The sequence below is a fragment of the Vigna unguiculata genome, chromosome 3 (assembly GCF_037176805.1).
Source record: "Vigna unguiculata cultivar grain cowpea cultivar isolate G323 ecotype 2 chromosome 3, ASM3717680v1, whole genome shotgun sequence".
Classification (NCBI taxonomy): domain Eukaryota; kingdom Viridiplantae; phylum Streptophyta; class Magnoliopsida; order Fabales; family Fabaceae; genus Vigna; species Vigna unguiculata.
Window position 1 is genome coordinate 15,221,721 of NC_140794.1, and position 21,399 is coordinate 15,243,119.

General features: G+C 30.7%; 1 protein-coding gene and 2 non-coding genes across 3 annotated transcripts; all 3 read left to right on the forward strand.

The window, feature by feature from the left end:
• The first annotated feature begins 4,374 nt into the window (after positions 1-4,374).
• LOC114176941 (cytochrome b561 domain-containing protein At4g18260-like) lies at positions 4,375-7,047 on the forward strand. The gene is made up of 4 exons (XM_028062147.2): positions 4,375-4,756; positions 4,886-5,050; positions 6,062-6,210; positions 6,372-7,047. Exons 1-4 carry the CDS (start codon positions 4,619-4,621, stop codon positions 6,721-6,723), a joined length of 804 nt encoding a protein of 267 aa, XP_027917948.1. The 5' UTR covers positions 4,375-4,618; the 3' UTR covers positions 6,724-7,047.
• Positions 7,048-7,354: 307 nt separating this feature from the next.
• Positions 7,355-7,427, forward strand: TRNAF-GAA (transfer RNA phenylalanine (anticodon GAA)). Its single transcript has one exon. It is a non-coding gene; the product is annotated as a tRNA-Phe (tRNA).
• A 12,507-nt stretch (positions 7,428-19,934) lies between these two features.
• TRNAF-GAA (transfer RNA phenylalanine (anticodon GAA)) lies at positions 19,935-20,007 on the forward strand. Its single transcript has one exon. It is a non-coding gene; the product is annotated as a tRNA-Phe (tRNA).
• Positions 20,008-21,399: the final 1,392 nt, after the last annotated feature.

Genomic DNA, 21,399 nt, shown 5'->3' on the forward strand with positions numbered 1-21,399 from the left:
GATTTGATAAAACCAAGTGCATGAAGATCACATGTGTTTGATGAAGATTGATGAAGATCTACTTGAAGATTATGTTTCAATAATATTAAATATGTAATTAATGTGTTAGATGTAATGATTACATGTTATATCATGTTGGTAGGCTATATGACATAGGTTAAATGTCTTATTAGTCTTAGTGTGTCCTTTTTAATCTGTTAAAATGGGTTTTAACAGCTTAAAAGGCTTGTTGTATATAATTTCTGGTATGAATGTATTCAATCAGTTGAATTGTTTTTCAATCCACTGATTCTTAAGTCAAGTGAAATTAAATGATTGTACGAAAAATTCAACCGGTTGATTTTACTTAAACCAAACTATATAAGTTGTGTTTTTAAGAGTAGAGGAACGATTCTGAGTGTTTGAGCACAAAAACTTGTCACTCATCACTAGAAAACTCTCTCTCTCTGCATTACACAACTACAAGGTGAAGATTGAAGATCTTGGTTGATCTTAGAGGCATTTTGGCTTGTGATTAGCTTGAAGAACTCGTGTATGGCTGGCTACATCATTAGGTTTTGTAGTTCTTGTACCTTTGGTTGTTTACCTAATGTGATTTCAGGTTTGTGAGTGTGATTCTTGCAGGATGTTACTCTAGATTTTTGTGTGAATCAAAAATCTTGTGTGTTGCTTTGTTCAAAAGTGTAATCTTGGTGTGTGATTTGTAAAACTTTTGAATATAGTGGAAACCAAACTTAGGTTGTCCTAGTAAACTAGATGTAGCTTTGTGATTGAGTGAACCAATATAAAAACAATTGTGTCATTCTCTTCCCTTTATCTCACTCACTTTAAATCACTTTAAAAACTCAAGAAAACCAAGTAATTCATTCTTTGTTGTGCTTTAATGCGCTTTTGTGTAATATGATGTTGCATACATGTTAGAAACATTGATTGGAACAAGTGTTGTGTGTAAAAGTTTGTTGTTTGAGTTAAATATGCGGATTCTGTATAAATTCCTATGATTTTAGCCGATTGATTTCATATTTTAATCAATTATTTCATAGGCTCAAGAACAAATTAGTCTGTTGTTTTATTTTTTGACCGACTAAAAGTGTTTTGTTTTGCAGCTTTTGCATTTGAATTTCACAATCTATTTGATTCGATAAAAAAGAGTTTTATGCTTTCGAAAAAGTTTTAAACAACCAATTCAACCTCCCTTCTTGGCTTAAATCAGCATTTCAAACTAACAAAATTGACTAAGTAAGAAAAAATAACTTTTTATGTAAGAAGGAGGATAAAACATATTATTTTAGATATAAAATTTTAAAACATTATAAGATTAATTCAATTATTTAAACCAAATAATTTCAAATTTCATTTAAAAATACTAAAACTTTTAAATTATATATTTTTTCTTCTTTTAAATTCATGTCTCTTATATTTATATGTTTGCTCAAAACCGGTCCACTTTCATGGATTTAACCAAAGTTACGACGTGATTACGTAATATTGTTTTTTTATTAATGTTAATGAATATATGTTTTGAATTAAAGTAGTTCAAAATCAGTATACAGTTTTATAGACTTAATACTTAATATATTTTTTATTAATGTTAATGTTCTTACATAGTCAAATATATTTTTCAAAAGATTTCAACTCCAAATACTTTAAACATTCCAAGCTCCAACTTCAAGGTACTTGTCATCTCCCGGCATACCATCCTCTTCAAGGATCCTCATCCTCTCCCAAGATATTCAAATACTTGTACTCTTTAAAGGTACTCGTCCTCTCAAAACTGAATATAGGTTGTGTCTCCAGAAGATCGTCTGATGCACAAGTTAGTCAAGTGCGTTGGTATTAAACGTAATAATATATTTGATGTACTGATCTATTTATATATAATTGATGAATTTTTTACATGGATGGGTCTAATCCAAGTAGCTAATTACTTTGATTGGTTTTTGAGTTAATCATTGTACTAATTTTACCTTAATCATAGTTTTAAATTAGCCAACTTAGTCAACATCTTCTGCAGAAGTTGCATTGATTGACATGTAGTTGGCCCTTCGTTTTGGTCCTAACTCATCTTATTAGGGTGAGTATTAAGAAAAAGACAAGATGAAAGTGTTGGATTTGAGGTATGTCTAGATCAAATTTGTCATGTTAATAATAATAAAATTGTGTTTATTATTATTTATTTCATTGACATATTTATTGAATTAATATGATAAGGTATTAAGGTCCTTGATAAAAATTAAAGACTTATTATTATAATACATATTATAATAATAATAATAATAATGAGAAATATGTCTTATATAATTTTAATTTAAATTGTTCTTAATCATATTGAGGATAGGACATCATTAATCTGAATAGATCAATGTGTAGTGGTCTTTATTTGATAAAGATTAAAAGATCTCATTTTTTAAATTTCATATATAAATGGTCTATATAGAGATATGACCATTGAAGTCACTCAAAGGAGAATTTTCTTATGGTTAAGATTAACTATGAATTGTTAATGGAAAATTCTTTTGAAGAAATATATACGATTTTCTTAGACTTGAAATTATTATGGAAATTAACAACTCATTTACTATGTTTTGATATTGGACATCTAACACTTCGTGATGTTAGATGAATGATTATTGGGTATGACTAAATTTTTGTGGGATTAATGATTAATCAAGAAAGAATCCATCAACTCTTGATTATGAGTTTGAGCTCTATATAAATAAAGACCTAGGTCGGGCTATAATGAATGAAAGAAGAAAAGAGTTTCTTAAGTCATTCATTATCTGTTAACTTATTAGAATTTAACAGTTATACTACATTCTAGAGTTAACATAGAGTTGTAAAGATTGAAGGAAATATTATACTAATATTCTGATGATTCTGAAGTAAAAGATATTTCATACTATCCAACCATTAAAGAATGCTACTAGATGTCAACTTTGATTAATAAATTAATAAATTAGTTAATTTATAGTGCTTTTAGTAATGAACCTTCACACACTAATAGAATATTCTGGTCTTTGTTGAACAAGAAAAATATTATTGATTAAATTAAAGAGTTTAAATTTAATTAATTGATATATTTTCTCTGATAAAGCTTAATTAAGTAAGACTTAATTAAAGAGGAAATTCATAAATCAAAATTTAAATATGATTTAATAAGATTTATTTTGTTACTGGAAATATAAAAAAAAAAGAATTGAATTTGGTTTCTATTAAATAGAAACAAAAGACAAATGTGGGTATGGGTGATTTCTGTAAGATAGAACAAAACCAACTTCAAAATACCCATACATAAGTTAGACTTATCTTAGAAAACCCTAAGAGAGGAAGTGTGACATTTTTTTGAAAAAAGAGCTCTCTCTTTAAGCTTACAACTAGAATTTTTCGGATGACAAGTCTTTTTATTCCACGAGTCAAGGATTGATATAAAAAGAACTGGTCTCTGTGTAGATAAATCTCTCGATGTATTATAACATTAGGGTTCATTACAATGTAAAAAGAAAATGTTGTTATACTAGCAACTACAAATAGAAGGAAAGAAGAAGACAAAAATGCAATAAGTGCCCCTCTCCCACTAATTTTCTATATAACCAATTGCTGCATCACAAAATCTTCCATAAGAGAATTGACCCTTTTGACTATTAAACTTTTGCACCTATCCACACCGACAAAATTACTTTATCACACTTATCAAACTTATTTCCTAAATTCCCCCTGTATTGTTTTTCTTTGTGACAACTTGTAGTTATAAGAGAAAATTATTATTAGTTCTAGATTGAACTTTTATTTAACTCTTGTTTTTATGGTGGCCAAATTTTGGAAACGAGAAATAGAATATATGTAAAATGACTATAATTTTAGAGTCCTCAACAATGTTACGAAACTAAGGATAAATAATAAATACATACTCAACACTATGACTATATTTACAAAGATGTTTTAGATGGACTAAGAGCATTATGTTGTATTCGGAAAGAAGTTGGAAAATCTCGTTTCCATAAACAACCATCTTATAATGAATAATGAAATTTAAAAATTTATATTATTATATAATAAAATCATAAATAGTTATGCATATAATAAGGATTTTCAAAATGTCAAATGGAAGAAAGCAATAATTGAAATAAAGAATACAATGGGTATGGAGTGATGATGCCGGTTAATGTTGTCGACTTTATATGACCTTTACAAAATGTTGGTGCCAGTTCCTCAAGTCAAGTGCATTCGTATTTAGGTTTTTGACCTCTTTGTATCACAATTCAACTCAAGAAAATGTAAGCAAATCTCAACTAACCCCACCTTCAAATGAACAAACTTTAACCTTTTTTCCATTTTACTCACTTCTTAATACTTCCAATGCTTACATTCAACTAACCCATATGTTGGATTAGGCCAATTAAGCACCATTGCACTTTAATTAGTATATTCATATTGCATCTCATACTTTCGTAAAGCTTCTTATACAAAAAGTAGAGGAATGAAGTCCTTCACCACACTTTAAAAGCTCCCTTCGCCATCCCAAAAAACAATCATATCCTAAACCATCATCAAAACTCAGAGAGAAAGCCTAAGGGTAGCCATTTCTAGGCTCAGATTTTCCTCTTGTTGGGTTGGGAGAATGCATACCCTTTGGAAACCAGTGCACATTGTTGTGACTTCATTTTATGTTTCTGCTCTTCTATTCAGTGACTGCATGGCCTATGAGGAGGGGAATCACTCTAGTAGTCACAAGAACACAAGTAACAAATTTTACAAGGTAATACCTTTACAACTTTCTTCATCTTCATCTGCTTCTTCTTCACCAAACCAATGCCCCTTTATATGATTATCACAAAAATAGTAAACTTTATTTGTATGGCTAACACCCCACCTTCTATTATATCAGATGAATCAGCAGAAGACATCTGATATTGCAGTACATGGACTGCTCCTGTGGGCTTCAACTGGTCTTTTAATGCCACTGGGAATACTTGTCATCAGAGGGTCCATTAGGGCAGAACCCGGATCTAGAAGGAGTAAAGTGCTCTTCTATCTCCATGTTGGTTTTCAGGTCATATCTTCTTCTAGAAAAAAGTTATTCATACTATAGCATGCATGTCATATACATGTTGGGAAAGTATATAAGTAGCATGAGTGGAGATAACTGATCTTCATCCTAATAGATTCACTTGCAAGGAGATTCACCGGGAGATAACGTTAATAAGACCTGAACCAAACAATATAAAAGAAAAATATCATTTTCAATCCAAAATTTTAAACTAATGGGTTTGTGGGTCTTTCACTTTCTCAACTTTCTCATTTTTATAGACTTAAATTCACACTTAAATTCTCAACACACCCTTCTACGTATATGTATATGTATATGTCAAGATTGGTTTTACTTATGCCAAATCTTGACCAAAATATTGATTTCATGTTACTTCTATAACCTCTCTCGTTATCATAATCGTTAATGCGGAAAAATTTATCATTTGTGAGAAGTTAAAAGTGTAAGTTTGTTGATACTCACATCTAGGGCCAAGGGAGACTGACATTGATTATGCTGTAGAAACTTCAAAAAATAGGAGTAGTGGTAATATAGTAAGTAGACTCTAGAGTATGAGATGTTTCTTGAAAGTTACATCATGCCATCATTAAGTTTTTGATCTTTGTTTTACAACATAATCATAACTTACTTTAACTTTAGTAGTGGGGTGTACAGAGCCTTTTTTTCATGATCTATTTTATTTTCGACCACAGTTTTGTATTGCTTTTCATTCGTTTTAGCTAACCACTATGTCATGATTATCATTTGAATTGAGCTAATTTGGAGTTATTATACATGTAAAGTCGCAGAGAATTTTCTGTTTTTTGAATGCTGTATATACCTATGACTTTTTTGTGTTGCCTTTCTACCTTAGTGCACAAAAAGTGCTTTTTCTTATTATCTCTGGTTCGATTAAACTAACAAGTTTGATCATCAACAAACTGAACCAGTTAGAATTAACATATAAAATTATATCTGTGATTTTTTTTTGCCTTAAATTCATCATTGTTCAAAGTCTAACATTTCATCTAACAGATGCTTTCAGTACTTCTTGCCACAGTTGGAGCTGCAATGTCTCTGAAAAAGTTCGAAAATTCATTTGATAACAATCATCAGAAGTTAGGCCTGGCACTTTATGGTGCTATATTGGTGCAAGGCTTGATTGGATTTTTCAGACCACACAGGTTCATTCATCAAAATTCTCACCTCTTTTTACAAACCTGCCAAGCTCATTATTCCAAACAGCAAACTTTGTCTCCCATTTTCTTTGTATTTATGAAAAAGAACTTAAATTTTCAAAGGATGCTTTATACTAATGTTACATAATTTGTAACTGAGTTTGCAGGGGGAAAAAAGAGAGGAGTTATTGGTACTTACTACATTGGATACTAGGAACAATAGTTTCTGTTGTAGGGGTGATCAACATTTACACTGGTTTGAAAGCCTACCATAAGAGAACCTTAAAAAGCACCACACTTTGGACTATCCTTTTCACTGTGGAAGTCACTATCATTGGATTGGTTTACCTCTTCCAAGACAAAGTGGAATATATGAAAAAGCAAGGAGTGATTATAGGAAGTGAGTCGTCAATTCTGTCATCTAACCAACACATTATTCCTCAAAGCCAAACTCAAAAGGAGTTGTTACCAGTTGCATGTGGAAGAAAGAGAAATGCACTTGAGAATTTGTTTGACTAATATCAGACTTTAGATTACATTTTTTAGAGGGTATATTGGTTTGTTTACACTTTAGTTTTTGGTGCCTGCACTTTATGCAAGTGGGAGCTGATTTTATGAAGATAGAGTGCATTCATCAAAAGGTGAAGTTTGATTGGTGTATGTTTTCTCGTTTCTTGTTTTTTTCTATGCACATTCTTTCACATGTATTACGAATATTATAAGTGTGCGTGTGGACACTGACCACAGAATGTATAGACAGTTGTGGAAGCAGTCTTTGAAGTTGTAATTTTAATTTGAATATGGTTTTGGAATACATGATTAGAGGCAAATCTTTATGATTTATTTTTCTTTTGTTTAGATTTTGCCACACAAATAAGGGTGACAGAATCACAATACTTCAAACGAAAGCCTATGTTGTTCCTTCGCTTATTCACCAGTTAGCCATCATGAATACTTTCAACTCAAGCACTCTATGGAATTATACCTGTGCTTAAATTGATGACATAACTCATAGGTGCTATCTTCTTTTATTAAATTATTAGTCAAGTTTCTTATAAACATTCTTGAAATAAATAAAAACTAAATAAGATTAAATTGAATTTAAATAATTAATATACATATTATATAGTATAGCTTATACACTTGTAGTGCGGGGATAGCTCAGTTGGGAGAGCGTCAGACTGAAGATCTGAAGGTCACGTGTTCGATCCACGTTCACCGCATTTTGTGTTCCTAATTTTATCCTTTTTCACTTGAAACCTGAAGAATATATTCACATTTCTTAAAGTAATAATATTCAATTACATATAGGGATGGCAACGGGGCGGGTATCATGATCCCATCCCCAAACCCAACGGGTATATAACTCTTTTTGATTTTCATGATGTCAAATATTAAGAAAAATATTATAATAGTATAAATCTCAAATTAAAGTATCAAATAACAACTAAATAAAATTCAAATAATTATATAAAAGCTAAAAAATTACATATTACTAAAATTTTATAATAACCAAAATATTTATTAATTTTACAAATGATCAGTGGTTTCATTTGCATTCGATCCACCTACACATAGAAAAAAAATGAAAAATTAGATATGATATAATAATTGAAATTGAAAATTTTAATTACTAGAATATAATGTACCTTCTTCATCAGATTCATTATCATAAAGGAGTAAAGATAATTAAATGTGTGACCCAAATTTGAGAATATCCATTTGAACATAACATAACGAAAAAAAAATGTATAATTAAGATTATGATAAAAGGAAAAGTACCTTGAAGATCTGCTTAAACCTTAAAGAACAAGCCAAACAATTAAAAGAGAGTAAAAAAGTGTATAACCAAAGTAACAAAAAGAAGAGCTACAAAATAAGAGTCAAACATTTTCATGAAAATAAATAAATAAATAAAGATAATCAAATGTGTAACCTAAAAATTATTTCATAGAATGAAATTGAGGAACACCTATTTTAACATAACCATGTACAGAGAGTAAAAATTATGTAATAAGAAGAAGAAAAATTACCTTCAAAATTAAATTTTGAAAAACAAACCAGACAATTGAGAGAGTAAACAAAGTGTATAACAAAAAACAAAGAGAATGAGAAATATGTTATATATATATATATATATATATATATATATATATATTATATTATATTATATTATATTATATTACTATGTATATATATATTATATGTGTGGATATCTTATGTTTATATATATATATATATAATTATTTATATATATTATATTATATTATATATTATATTATTATTACTATGTATATATATTATATGTGTGGATATCTTATGTTTATATATATATATATATATATATATATATATATATATATATATATATATATATATTTTTATAGATATATATTTATTTTAAGTATATATTATATTATATTATATAATAATATAAATATAATAATATATATTATATTATTATGTATATATATTATATGTATATGCCTAGATATTTTATGCTTTTATATATATATATATATATATATATATATATATATATATATATATATATATATATATATATATATATATATATATATATATTTCTTTTAAATTTTTATAAATTTGTAATGTTATAAATTTGTTTATAAAAGATCTCACTAGTTAAATGATTAATTTGTTTTATACGTATATATTATATATATTATATTATATTATTATGTATATATATTATATGTATATTATATTATATTACATGTATATCTGTAAATATATATATATATATATATATATATATATATATATATATATATAAAAGTATATTTTATTTATATGTATATATACTATATTATATTATATTATATTATATTATATTATATTTTATGTGTAAATATATTATTTAGATTATTTAATAAATTATAAATAGTTTAGTAATTTAAGCGGGGACGGGTATTTGGGCGGATATATATATATCCCCATCCCCAGTTGAAAATTTCAGGTATTACCCATACCCATACCCATACCCAGTCAAAGCGGGGATTCCCCGTCAAAACGGGGACGGGTTCGGGTGATACCCACGGGCACAGGTTTATTTGCCATCTCTAATTACATACTGTTATGTTCACAAAAGTTAGATCTAGTATAAATGGTTTAAACGTACAAAAATTATTACATTTACAATACGTAAAAATCATACTCTTATCTTTTTTTTCTTCTTCTTATAATAGCATTTTATTAATTTTTAATCCTCTGCGGGTTAATTTATAAAAGCAGAATAAAATGAATTTTAGAATTTCAATTAATGATTATTAATGCTATACTAATATATTATCGATTATTTTATTTTATTGCTTTGTTTTCCCCTTGTAAAAATATCGTTTATAATACAGCTCCTAAGGGAGTTAAACCACAAAATCTTCAATAGGTTTCCGTAATAAAAATAGTATAATATATTTTAGGACGAATAGTATAATACAGAAATTTTCATTTTCTTAATATTGTTTCAACTTTCTTAATGTGTGAAGTGATTGAAAATATATATATATATATATATATATATATATATGAACTTTAATAATTATCAGATATATTTATCGGAAGAAATATTACATTACTTTAGTTAATATACAAATAGTTTTGAAAGAATAATTGTAACATCCCATTTAATTAATAATTAAAATGTCACATAATAAGTAAGATCCTGGAGTATATACGCTACTACTTACAGTTATCCCAAAAGAAATCAGAAAAGGATTAAGGCACACCACGATGCTAGTTACAGAAGAGAACAAGAGATCAAAAGTATTCAAAACAAAGTTCTAAGATAAGGCGGTACATGGGCCACAACCCTAAAGGAAGACATAAACAAATAGACTCCATCTGAGATTGTCTATGCAACATAATCACCATTTCTCTGTTGATCACGAGGAGTTCTCACATCTGCTCACATCAATAAATTGATAATCATTGCAAAAGGAGAAAACCACACACATAACAATCAAACAAGCAAAAGGGTAAGCTAGAGCAGAAAATGATTTATCATACAGTTACATACAATTTCATAGTCCAAGATGCATATGTCAACCAATCATGTTATGACTTGCAAACAATACACTAAGACTCAAGAAACGACTCATCCAAATAGATATAATTAGTCAGATTTAGCGGATGCTTGCATTTGTGGTGGCCTTTACTGCTCTACCGAGCTAATTGTTACAGTGTCTCACTTCCCCCACACACAAGGTTAGCCCTTAAAGTGTTTCAGGTCTCCTGCTACTCTCACCACTTGAGTCAGTACGCTCTATGTTAGACTAACTAACTCTTTAGAGTGTCAAGATGCAATTCTTACCTTGAATGTTACTAAATTATATAAATGGGGCACCACCATGAATTCCCGGGGTCATGGAATTACGTCCTGACCAACTGAGGCACCACCATGAGATCTCACCTAGAGATTCATGGAACTACGCCCTAACCACCACGAAACTATCGTGGAATTACGTCCTAACCATACCAACATCATGTTCCATAAATCAATTTACATCATCGTTCATACCAATTCAATGTTACTTTATATAACCAATCATCCCATACATGTTTCATGCCAAACTCACCATTCCAGCCCATACAATCAAATCTCACATGCATATTCATATAATTCATACTTTAAATAGGGTAATCCAAACCAAGCTTACAATTAACAACCAAAAGCATGAAAAAGAACAACCATGGAGCAATTCTCGTGCCAGTCTCGCTCAAGCCAGGGACCCTCGCTCAGGCGAAAAAGGTCTTTCACTTAAGCTACAGGTCCTCGCTTAGGCGAGATTGTCAACAGAGAGCCCTACGAGACTCGCGAGTTCTCGCTTAGGCGAGCCCTCCTCGCCCGAGCAAGGCCACCCCTTGTCCAAAGGTGAGGTTCCTCGCCTAGGCTACAACTACAGCGACGTACCTCAAGCTCCCACGAGTTCTCACTTAGGCGAGCCCCTCTCGCTTGAGCGAGATAGTACCTCGCTCAAAACGAGAGCTCTCTGTCTGAGCGAAAGCTCGAGTACGAACATGGGCTTGTTTTTGCTAGTCTCGCCTAAGCAAGACATGCTCGCTTGGGCGAAAACGTCAGATCTCGCCACTGTTCTCCCTGCAACAGCCATACATTCATACCTAAACAACAATACAAGGCCATCCATACATTAACAGTGGTACATCAACCATACAATCGTGAAAATAGTGGGAAAACAAGCAAAAACCGAAGTAAAAAAGCAAGCCCTAGCTTTCCTTACCTGGAAATAAGCTAGCAAAGGACTTCGACACCCCACAGTTGGGCATAGTAGCTTTAAGAGCGGATTCGAGAGTTGAAAACCAGTGGGACAATTTTAAAACGAGTTCACCCAGACAAATCCTAGTTGGAATCATGAAGAATAAACTGGATGGAATAGTACAAGTTGAAAACGACTTACGTGGAGCAAGAGAACGAGGTTGAGCTAACTTGACGAGAACTAAGGGCTAAACCCTAACAGAGCTAAGGGAGAGAGTGGGAGTACTGATTTTGCAAATGAATGCAGAATGAGGGACCATATGGGCCAGCCCTTAGGCCCATTAGATTTTGGGCAGCCCCTTAAATATGAGCCTTACAATAATTATTTTTTATATTGCAAATTTAAAATTCTTAGTAATTTTTTAATTTATATATTAATATTAGTTTTTCTATTAATAAATTTGAGTATTATTACAATATTAAAAAACGAATAAAGTTTTTTTTATTAATATTGTAATTTTTTTACAATACTAAAAATAATATATATATATATATATATATATATAAGTTTTTGTATATACAATTTACAAATGTTAGTATATGAGGAAATTGATTTTATTTTTTCTTATAGGTGCCTTTAAAATTTTTTGTTCAAAGAGTTCATTAAACAAAACCTATTATAATATTCAAAAAAGATAATATAAAATTTACTTTATCACTTATATTTATTTTGTTGTGCTCTAAATGTTATTTTTTTATTCATATACTATAATATAAGAAAAATAATATTAAAAAATTTAGTTTATTACTCATGTTTATTTTGTTAAAAAATGTTCTAATTATTAGTTTTTTTATTATCTATTATAATATTAAAAAGAAGATACTAAAAAATTTTATTATTCCTGTTTATTCTACTGACAAATATTTAACTATTACTTTTTTTAGTTATTTTGAATTGTTAATCTATCTTTTTATGAATGTTTATTTTGTCATCATCACACGTCCCTAAAGAATTATCTTACTCTTTTTTACCTATTTATCATTATATTCTATTCACAACTACATTTATTTTACGAACACGAAATCTTTGTTTAGATAAATCATCTTATAATATAAATTACACTCGCACTCTATTTATGTATGTTTATTAATTAATTTAAAATTATTTGAAAAACCTAATTAAACAAATGTAATTTTATTATATTGGTTTTTTACTAATTTTGTATTGTTAATTTACCCTTTTATTTTTATTCATATTTATTTTGCTGTCGTATGTTCCAAAGAATTATTTTACTCTTTTACCTATTTGTTATCATTATATTATATTCACAGCTACATTTATTTTAACTACTTGAATATATGAAATCTATGTTTTATATAAATCATCTTATAAATTAAATTACATTCAGCTCTTTATTTGTTGGGTATTGGGCTCCCTTCCTATGTGGAGAAAAGGCCCAAAATTTGAGAAGCCCATGTCTCACTTAAACCTAGTGGAGAGGAGGCTATAAAATAAAGAGAGAGGCAGAACAATAGAGTCAGAATACACTGAAAGCCCTAACACATAGAGAGAGAGGTAGAGGGAAAATTCTGTTCACGTTTTTCATAGAGCTGTCGCAGTAAATTCAACGCTGCGGATTCGTTCACCGTTGGATCGGGCTGAAATTTTTACAGCAGGTTCGGAACTCATTGCTCTTCATTCTGACCGGTCGGATCTTTGATACGAGGTCTGAGTTGGGAGATATTAATTTCGCACTGCAGCAGTGATTTGTAGAGGTTTTCCTCTCTTGTTCTTCTCTATTTGAAAGCTTTGTTGCTTTGTTATTTGGTTGGGTGTTGGCACTAATTTGTGCTATTGATTAAGACTCTTTTGTACTCTTGTTGATCATAGTGAAGCTATTTCTTTGGTCTGGACGACTCGTGGTTTTTACCCTTGATTTGAGGGGTTTTCCACGTTAAAAATCTTGGTGCCTTTATTTGTGCTTTTGGTGGTTTATTATTGCTGCTCTTTGATTATTGCTCCTCATAGATTCTTGCAAGTTAGGGGAAATTATATCCGCTGCATTCTCTGGTATATTGTTTGTTATTGTTTTCCCCATCAGAGTGGCATCAGAGCTCTTGGTTGGGCTATATTTACTTGCTTGAATGATGGAGGCAAATGCAAAGATGGTTGCTTTGAATGGTACAAATTATCATTTGTGGAAGGGCAAGATGAAAGATTTATTATTTGTCAAGAAATTGCATCTTCCGGTCTTTGCTACACAGAAGCCAGATTCTATGTCTGAAGAAGAATGGGACTTTGAGCACCAACAGGTATGTGGTTTTATTCGGCAATATGTTGAAGATAATGTTTATAATCATATTGCTAATGAGACACATGCCAGAGCTTTGTGGGAGAAGATTGAGTCTTTGTATGCTTCTAAGTCGGGCAATAATAAATTGTATTTGTTAAATTGCTTGATGAATTTGAGGTACAGGGAGAATTCTTCTATTTCTGATCACTTAAATGAGTTTCAAGGGCTCCTAGATCAATTGTCAGGAATGGGCATAAAGTTTGATGACGAAGTTATGGGATTATGGTTGCTTAATACTCTACCAGAGTCTTGGGAGGTATTTCGGGTTTCAATTACGAACTCTGCCTCGAATGGTGTTGTTTCTTTTCAGATGGCAAAGAGCGGTGCTCTTAATGAAGAGATGAGAAGGAAGGCACATGGTTCTTCATCTCAGTCTGAGATGCTTGTTACAGAAGCTAGGGGGAGAAGTCAGAAAAAGGAACATAAAGGTGGTAGAGAGAAGAGTAGGAGCAAGTCCAAGTCAAGATACAAGAATTTAGAGTGCCATTTTTGTCATAAAACTGGACACATTCAGAAATACTGTTTTAAGTGGAAAAAGGAGAACAAAGACAAGAAGGGCAAACAGAGAGAGAATGATCATGATGATGATGATCGTGTCACTACTGCTACAGATGGTGATCTTGTTCTTCTTCGTGACTTTGAGTCCGTTAATCTTGTATCTGATGAGAGCATGTGGATTATTGATAGTGGTGCTACACTGCATGTTACACCTAGGAAGGAGTTCTTCACATCTTACACTTCTGGTGATTTTGGAGTGTTGAAGATGGGTAATGATGGTGAGTCTAAAGTGATTGGTGTTGGTGATGTTTGCCTGCAAACCAACATGGGAGTGCAGTTGTTGCTTAAAGGAGTCAAACATGCTCCGGATGTCCGTTTTAATTTAATCTCTGTGCAGTTGCTTGATGATTGTGGTTATGACAATCACTTTGGTTCTAGTAAATGGAAGCTCACTAAAGGTAACTTGGTTATGGCCAGAGGGGAGAAACAATCTAAATTGTATTGGACTAAAGCTTTGGTTGCTAAAGACAGTGTGAATGCTATGTATATGGAGGCATCTTTGTGGCACCGGAGGCTTGGTCATATAAGTGAGAAAGGGCTTAACTGCTTAGCTAAAAAGGATGTGCTTATGGGATTGAGAAATGCAGAATTGGAGAAATGTTCTCATTGCATGGCTGGTAAACAAACCAGAGTATCTTTTAAGAAGCATCCACCCTCAAGGAAGTCAGAATTACTTGAATTGGTGCATTCTGACGTTTGTGGCCCATTAAAGGTAAAGTCATTTAGTGGTGCAGTTTACTTTGTTACTTTTATTGATGATTGTTCCAGGAAGCTATGGGTCTATGCTCTTCAGCGGAAAGGTCAAGTACTTGAAAAGTTCAAGGAATTTCATGCTATGGTTGAGAGGCAATCAGGCAAGAAGCTGAAATGCATCCGTAGTGATAATGGTGGTGAGTACCGTGGACCTTTTGATGTTTATTGCAGGCAGCATGGTATTAGACACGAGAAGACTCCTCCTAAAACTCCTCAGTTGAATGGTCTAGCGGAGAGGATGAACAGGACCTTGGTTGAAAGGGTTACATGTATGCTTTCAGAAGCAAAGTTGCCTAAGCACTTTTGGGGAGAGGCATTGCTTGCAGCTGTGCATGTTATTAATCTCAGTCCCGCAGTTGCTTTGAATACTGAGGTGCCAGACAAAATTTGGTTTGGTAAGAATATTAGCTATGATCATTTGCGTGTCTTTGGTTGCAGGGCATTTGTTCATGTTCCTAAGGATGAAAGATCCAAGTTAGATAAAAAGACAAGGCAATGTATCTTTATTGGCTATGGTGAGGATGAATTTGGCTACAGGTTTTATGATCCTGTTGAGAAGAAGCTCGTTAGAAGTCGTGATGTACAATTCATGGAAGACCAGACCATTGAAGACATTGATAAGGTGGAGAAGACCACACCCGAGAAAGATAGTAATCTCACTGATGGTAATCCGATGAGGTTGCCCGCTCACAATTTGGAGAATGTTGAAACGGAAGCTCAAGACAATGAGCAACATGGTGATGTTGATGATCAACAGTTTGGAAGTGGAGTAGAGGTTCCAATTGATGATGCTCAAGAGGAACATGATGATGATGACGATCTTGGTGATATACCTGAATCACCTCAAGTCCAACTCAGGAGGTCTAATAGACAAAAACAACCTTCTACAAGGTATTCCTGTGATGAGTACATAACCTTGACTGACGGTGGAGAACCTGAGTGTTTTGAAGAGGCTTTGGATAGTGAAGAGAAGAAACAGTGGCTGGATGCAATGCAAGATGAGATGAAATCTTTGCATGATAATCACACTTACGACTTGGTGAAATTGCCTAAGGGCAAAAGGGCATTGGAAACTAGGTGGATTTTCAGGGTGAAACAAGATTCAAATTCTACACTTCCAAGGTACAAGGCCAGATTAGTGGTGAAAGGTTTCAGACAGAAAAAGGGTGTTGATTTCAATGAGATTTTCTCACCTGTGGTGAAAATGTCATCCATCAGAACTGTGCTAAGTTTAGCTGCTACTCTTGATTTGGAGGTTGAGCAGATGGATGTGAAGACAGCTTTCCTTCATGGTAATTTGGAGGAAGAGATATACATGAAGCAACCTGATGGTTTTCTTGTTAAAGGCAAGGAAGAATATGTGTGTAGACTAAGGAAGAGTCTATACGGTTTGAAGCAGGCTTCAAGGCAGTGGTATAAGAAGTTTGAGTCTTTTATGTGTGAGCAGGGTTACATGAAGACTACTTCTGATCATTGTGTCTTTGTTAAAAGTTTTTCTAATGATGACTTTATTATCCTGTTATTATATGTTGATGACATGCTTATTGTTGGAAAAGATATTTCCAAAATTGACAGGTTAAAGAAGACACTTGGCGAGTCTTTTGCCATGAAAGACTTGGGAGCTGCTAAAAGGATTCTTGGCATACATATCTCACGTGATAGGAGAGAAAAGAAGATTTATCTATCACAAGAGCAATACATTAGGAAGGTGTTGCAGAGATTCCAGATGGAAAATGCTAAAGCTGTGAGTACTCCTCTTGCTACTCATTTTAAACTGAGTGTTAAACAGAGTCCTTCAAATGAAGTTGAGAAGACCAATATGAGTAGAGTTCCTTATGCATCTGCGGTGGGCAGTTTGATGTATGCGATGGTGTGTACAAGACCAGATATTGCACATGCTGTTGGTACAGTTAGTCGATTTTTGTCAAACCCAGGTAGAGAGCATTGGAATGCTGTGAAATGGATTTTGAGGTATCTTCATGGTACAGTTGATATGAAGCTTTGTTTTGGAGGTGATAAACCTACTTTGATGGGTTACTCAGACTCAGATTTGGCTGGGGATATTGATTCCAGAAAGTCCACTTCGGGCTATTTGATAAAGTTTGCAGGGGGAGCTGTGGCTTGGCAATCAAGACTACAAAGGTGTGTAGCGTTGTCTACTACAGAAGCAGAGTTCATTGCTATTACTGAAGCATGCAAGGAGGTGTTATGGTTGAAGAAATTCTTGCAGGAGCTTGGTTTTAGGCAAGATAACTATTCATTGTTTGTTGATAGCCAAAGTGCTATCCATCTTGGTAAGAATCCAACTTTTCATTCTAGATCCAAACATATTGATGTGAGGTATCATTGGATACGTGATGCTTTGGATGCTAAGTTGTTGGAGTTGAAAAAGGTTCATACAGATGATAATGGTGCTGATATGATGACTAAAGCATTGCCAAGAGGAAAGTTTGAAGTTTGTTGTGAGATCGCCGGTTTGGCGGTTATCTCCACATAGTTGTGAGGGGGAGATTTGTTGGGTATTGGGCTCCCTTCCTATGTGGAGAAAAGGCCCAAAATTTGAGAAGCCCATGTCTCACTTAAACCTAGTGGAGAGGAGGCTATAAAATAAAGAGAGAGGCAGAACAATAGAGTCAGAATACACTGAAAGCCCTAACACATAGAGAGAGAGGTAGAGGGAAAATTCTGTTCACGTTTTTCATAGAGCTGTCGCAGTAAATTCAACGCTGCGGATTCGTTCACCGTTGGATCGGGCTGAAATTTTTACAGCAGGTTCGGAACTCATTGCTCTTCATTCTGACCGGTCGGATCTTTGATACGAGGTCTGAGTTGGGAGATATTAATTTCGCACTGCAGCAGTGATTTGTAGAGGTTTTCCTCTCTTGTTCTTCTCTATTTGAAAGCTTTGTTGCTTTGTTATTTGGTTGGGTGTTGGCACTAATTTGTGCTATTGATTAAGACTCTTTTGTACTCTTGTTGATCATAGTGAAGCTATTTCTTTGGTCTGGACGACTCGTGGTTTTTACCCTTGATTTGAGGGGTTTTCCACGTTAAAAATCTTGGTGCCTTTATTTGTGCTTTTGGTGGTTTATTATTGCTGCTCTTTGATTATTGCTCCTCATAGATTCTTGCAAGTTAGGGGAAATTATATCCGCTGCATTCTCTGGTATATTGTTTGTTATTGTTTTCCCCATCATTATTTATGTATGTTTATTAATTAATCTAAAATCTTTTGTAAAACTTAACAAAACAAATGGAATTTTATTATTTAACAGTATTTTCTTATCTTTACACCTATTATAATATACAAAAAGAAAATATTAAAAAATTTATTTTATTATTTATGTTTATTTTACTGACAAGTATTGTAAATATTTGGTTTTAGTTATTTTACATTGTTGTCCTATGTGCCTAGAGAGTTATTTTACTCTTTTACCCATTTGTTATCATAATCTTCTCTATTCATAACTACATTTATTTTAACTACTTGAATATATGAAATCTATGTTTTATTTAAATCATCTTATAAAATAAATTACACTCACAATTTATTTATATATGTTTATTAATTAATCTAAAATATTTTGTAAAGCCTAAATAAACAAATGCAATTTTATTATTTAATAATTTATATTTTGACATAGAAAACATTTGTTTCACCGTAATTGAAATTTTATAACATTATTAAAATAAATTTTAACATGAATTTTGCTCCAAAATGTATCATTTTTCAAAATATTTGACCATATCTCACTTTTACAAAAAACAATTATTAATAGTTATCCATATTATAAATAACCACAGACCAAAGAAACAAAAAATATAGATCAAACTAATACTTCTTAAGCTATTCCCTTTTGATATTAAGCAAAAAACTAACTCATCTCTTTAACCAGAAACATGCATAATATATACATAATCAGTGTAGCTTCAACATTTACTACAAAAGTTTTTCAAACCTGAGTACATATCCCTTAACTTTAAAGTCCGAAAACATGATGAGAAGAGTTTGAGTATTGATTAGTTTATATTATAGAGTTTGTTGATTTAGATCGATTGTATATATGATATATTTTTATAGTCTTATTTTTTTATAAGACTGTATGAATATATTTTATACAGTAAATTATTTGTTTAAATATTATAATGAAGTGTTATATTTTATTAGTTTTAAGATGTTAAAGTGAAATCTTATATTATTCATCTCCTATTAATATATTATTCTTAATAATAATAATAATAATAATAATAATAATAATAATAATAATAATAATAATACATTTGATGAAATACATGAAATATTATAATAAAATCATGGATAACTCAAAGTAAAAAATTAAAAGTACAAATGTAATAGAAATAAAAAAATTAAAAAAATTTCTTATCTTCTAATTGTCTTTTTTTTTGTATTAACAGATAACTAATTTTCGAAGATGAAATTAAAATTAACAATTCGAATTAAGTTTTGTATTAATAATTTTTTTTCTCTTCTTTAATTTTGGATTAACATTTTATGATATTAATTTGTATTTTAGAAATTAATTGAAAAATCGATTGTCGGGACTTGATAATTAAATTCATATTAGATGGAAGGATATTTTTGATTTGTTTTGCATAAATAGTTGAGTCAAATAATTAAATCTATCAATTATTTAAAATTATATAAAAAAATTTAAATAACTATAATAAAATAATTCTATGATTGTTGAATATATGAATTTAATTTTCATCTTTTTCTATTTTCCATTTTTCATTTTATTGTGGTTCTGTTTTTTCTTTTGTTATTAAATTGAAGATATAATAAATAAAAGAATAGTCTTCATGATACATTAGCGGGGATAGCTCAGTTGGGAGAGCGTCAGACTGAAGATCTGAAGGTCACGTGTTCGATCCACGTTCACCGCATTTTCAGTTTTCGTTTTTTTTTTCAATTTTTAATTTAGAATTTCAAATCATGATTACTAATATTATACTTAATAAATTATCCTTTGTTTTTTTTTATTCTTTATGTTTTCTTTTTCTTTTCATAAACGTGTATGGTTATAAAAATCGTATATAATTTTAGTTTTTAAGGAATTCAATCACAAAAACTTGTATATATCTAATAAGAATAATATAATATATTTTAATTAAAATAACTTTAACTTAGGAAAGTTAGATTCTTATACAATTTTTTTTTTACAAAATTTAATTAAAAACATTGAGAAAAATATTTTTTACTAATATTACTTTTAAAAAATAACCAAATATGATGCACCTTTTTTTTTCAATTTATATTCTTGAATTTTTCTCTTTGCCGCTTAAAAAGTAATGTACCAAATATGATTTTAGAAATCCTATGTTTTTTTTTCTGTTGTATTTTGTTACTAGTTTTTTGTGATTCTAGAAATTTTCAACATTTTAAAAAACTTATTGAGAAATTAAATATAAAAATTTGAAAACAATTGTGATAAATTTTACAAACTAATTTTTTATAAAAAATAAGTTAGTATATGAAGAAATTAATTTAGTTTTATTTTTTCTTATAAGTGCTTATAAATTCTTTTGTTCAAACAGGTCATTAATTGTTTTAAAGGATGGTGTTGGTCCATTAAACAAATTATCGAGTTAAAATGATATAGATAAATAAAAAAACATATTGTTATATCTACACTAAACAATTTCCATCATTTACGCATTATTTTCAATAGCATAAAACCTAAATTCAAAAAAGGCAAATTGATGGAGATACATAAATGCTTAATTACGTTGTAAATTCTTCACAAATTTAAGTATTTTTAATTAAGCATCTAAAAAATTAATATATTTTTTATTGAGAATTTAAAATTTTATATTTTTTAATTGAATGCATGTTGTTTATTTTTTCTTGTAAGTGAGTAATGTGAGTGCTATCTTTCTCGTTATCTTCTTATTTATATTATCTACTTAATAAACCAAAAAAAAGTCTAATAATAACTAAATTAAAAATATACAAATTTGTGAGAGACTTGAAACTTAATTAAACCTAAATAAAATAAAATAAAAACATAAACAAAAGATAATAATCTAAAAAAATGGATAGCTGCAAAATTACTAACAAGTAAAAAATGAAAGCCCAAATATAATAGGAATAAAATAACACTAAAAATTCTCTAATTTTCTTTCATTATCAAATTGTTTCTTTGTCTTTTTCTCTCATTTTTGTTTTTTGTTCTTCTTTAATGAATAATTATCCTTGAGGATCAATTAATGGAATCCAGATCAAATGACTCGAATTGAGATTTACACCCATCATTTAATACTTAGAATCTTTTTCTT

Bases quoted from the DNA above. Each gene is read 5' to 3' on its own strand.
- LOC114176941 (XM_028062147.2), top strand. From the start codon at position 4,619: ATGCATACCCTTTGGAAACCAGTGCACATTGTTGTGACTTCATTTTAT. The intron at 4,757-4,885 runs GTAATACCTTTA...CTATTATATCAG, and splicing joins CAAGTAACAAATTTTACAAG to ATGAATCAGCAGAAGACATC. The intron at 6,211-6,371 runs GTTCATTCATCA...CTGAGTTTGCAG, and splicing joins GGATTTTTCAGACCACACAG to GGGGAAAAAAGAGAGGAGTT.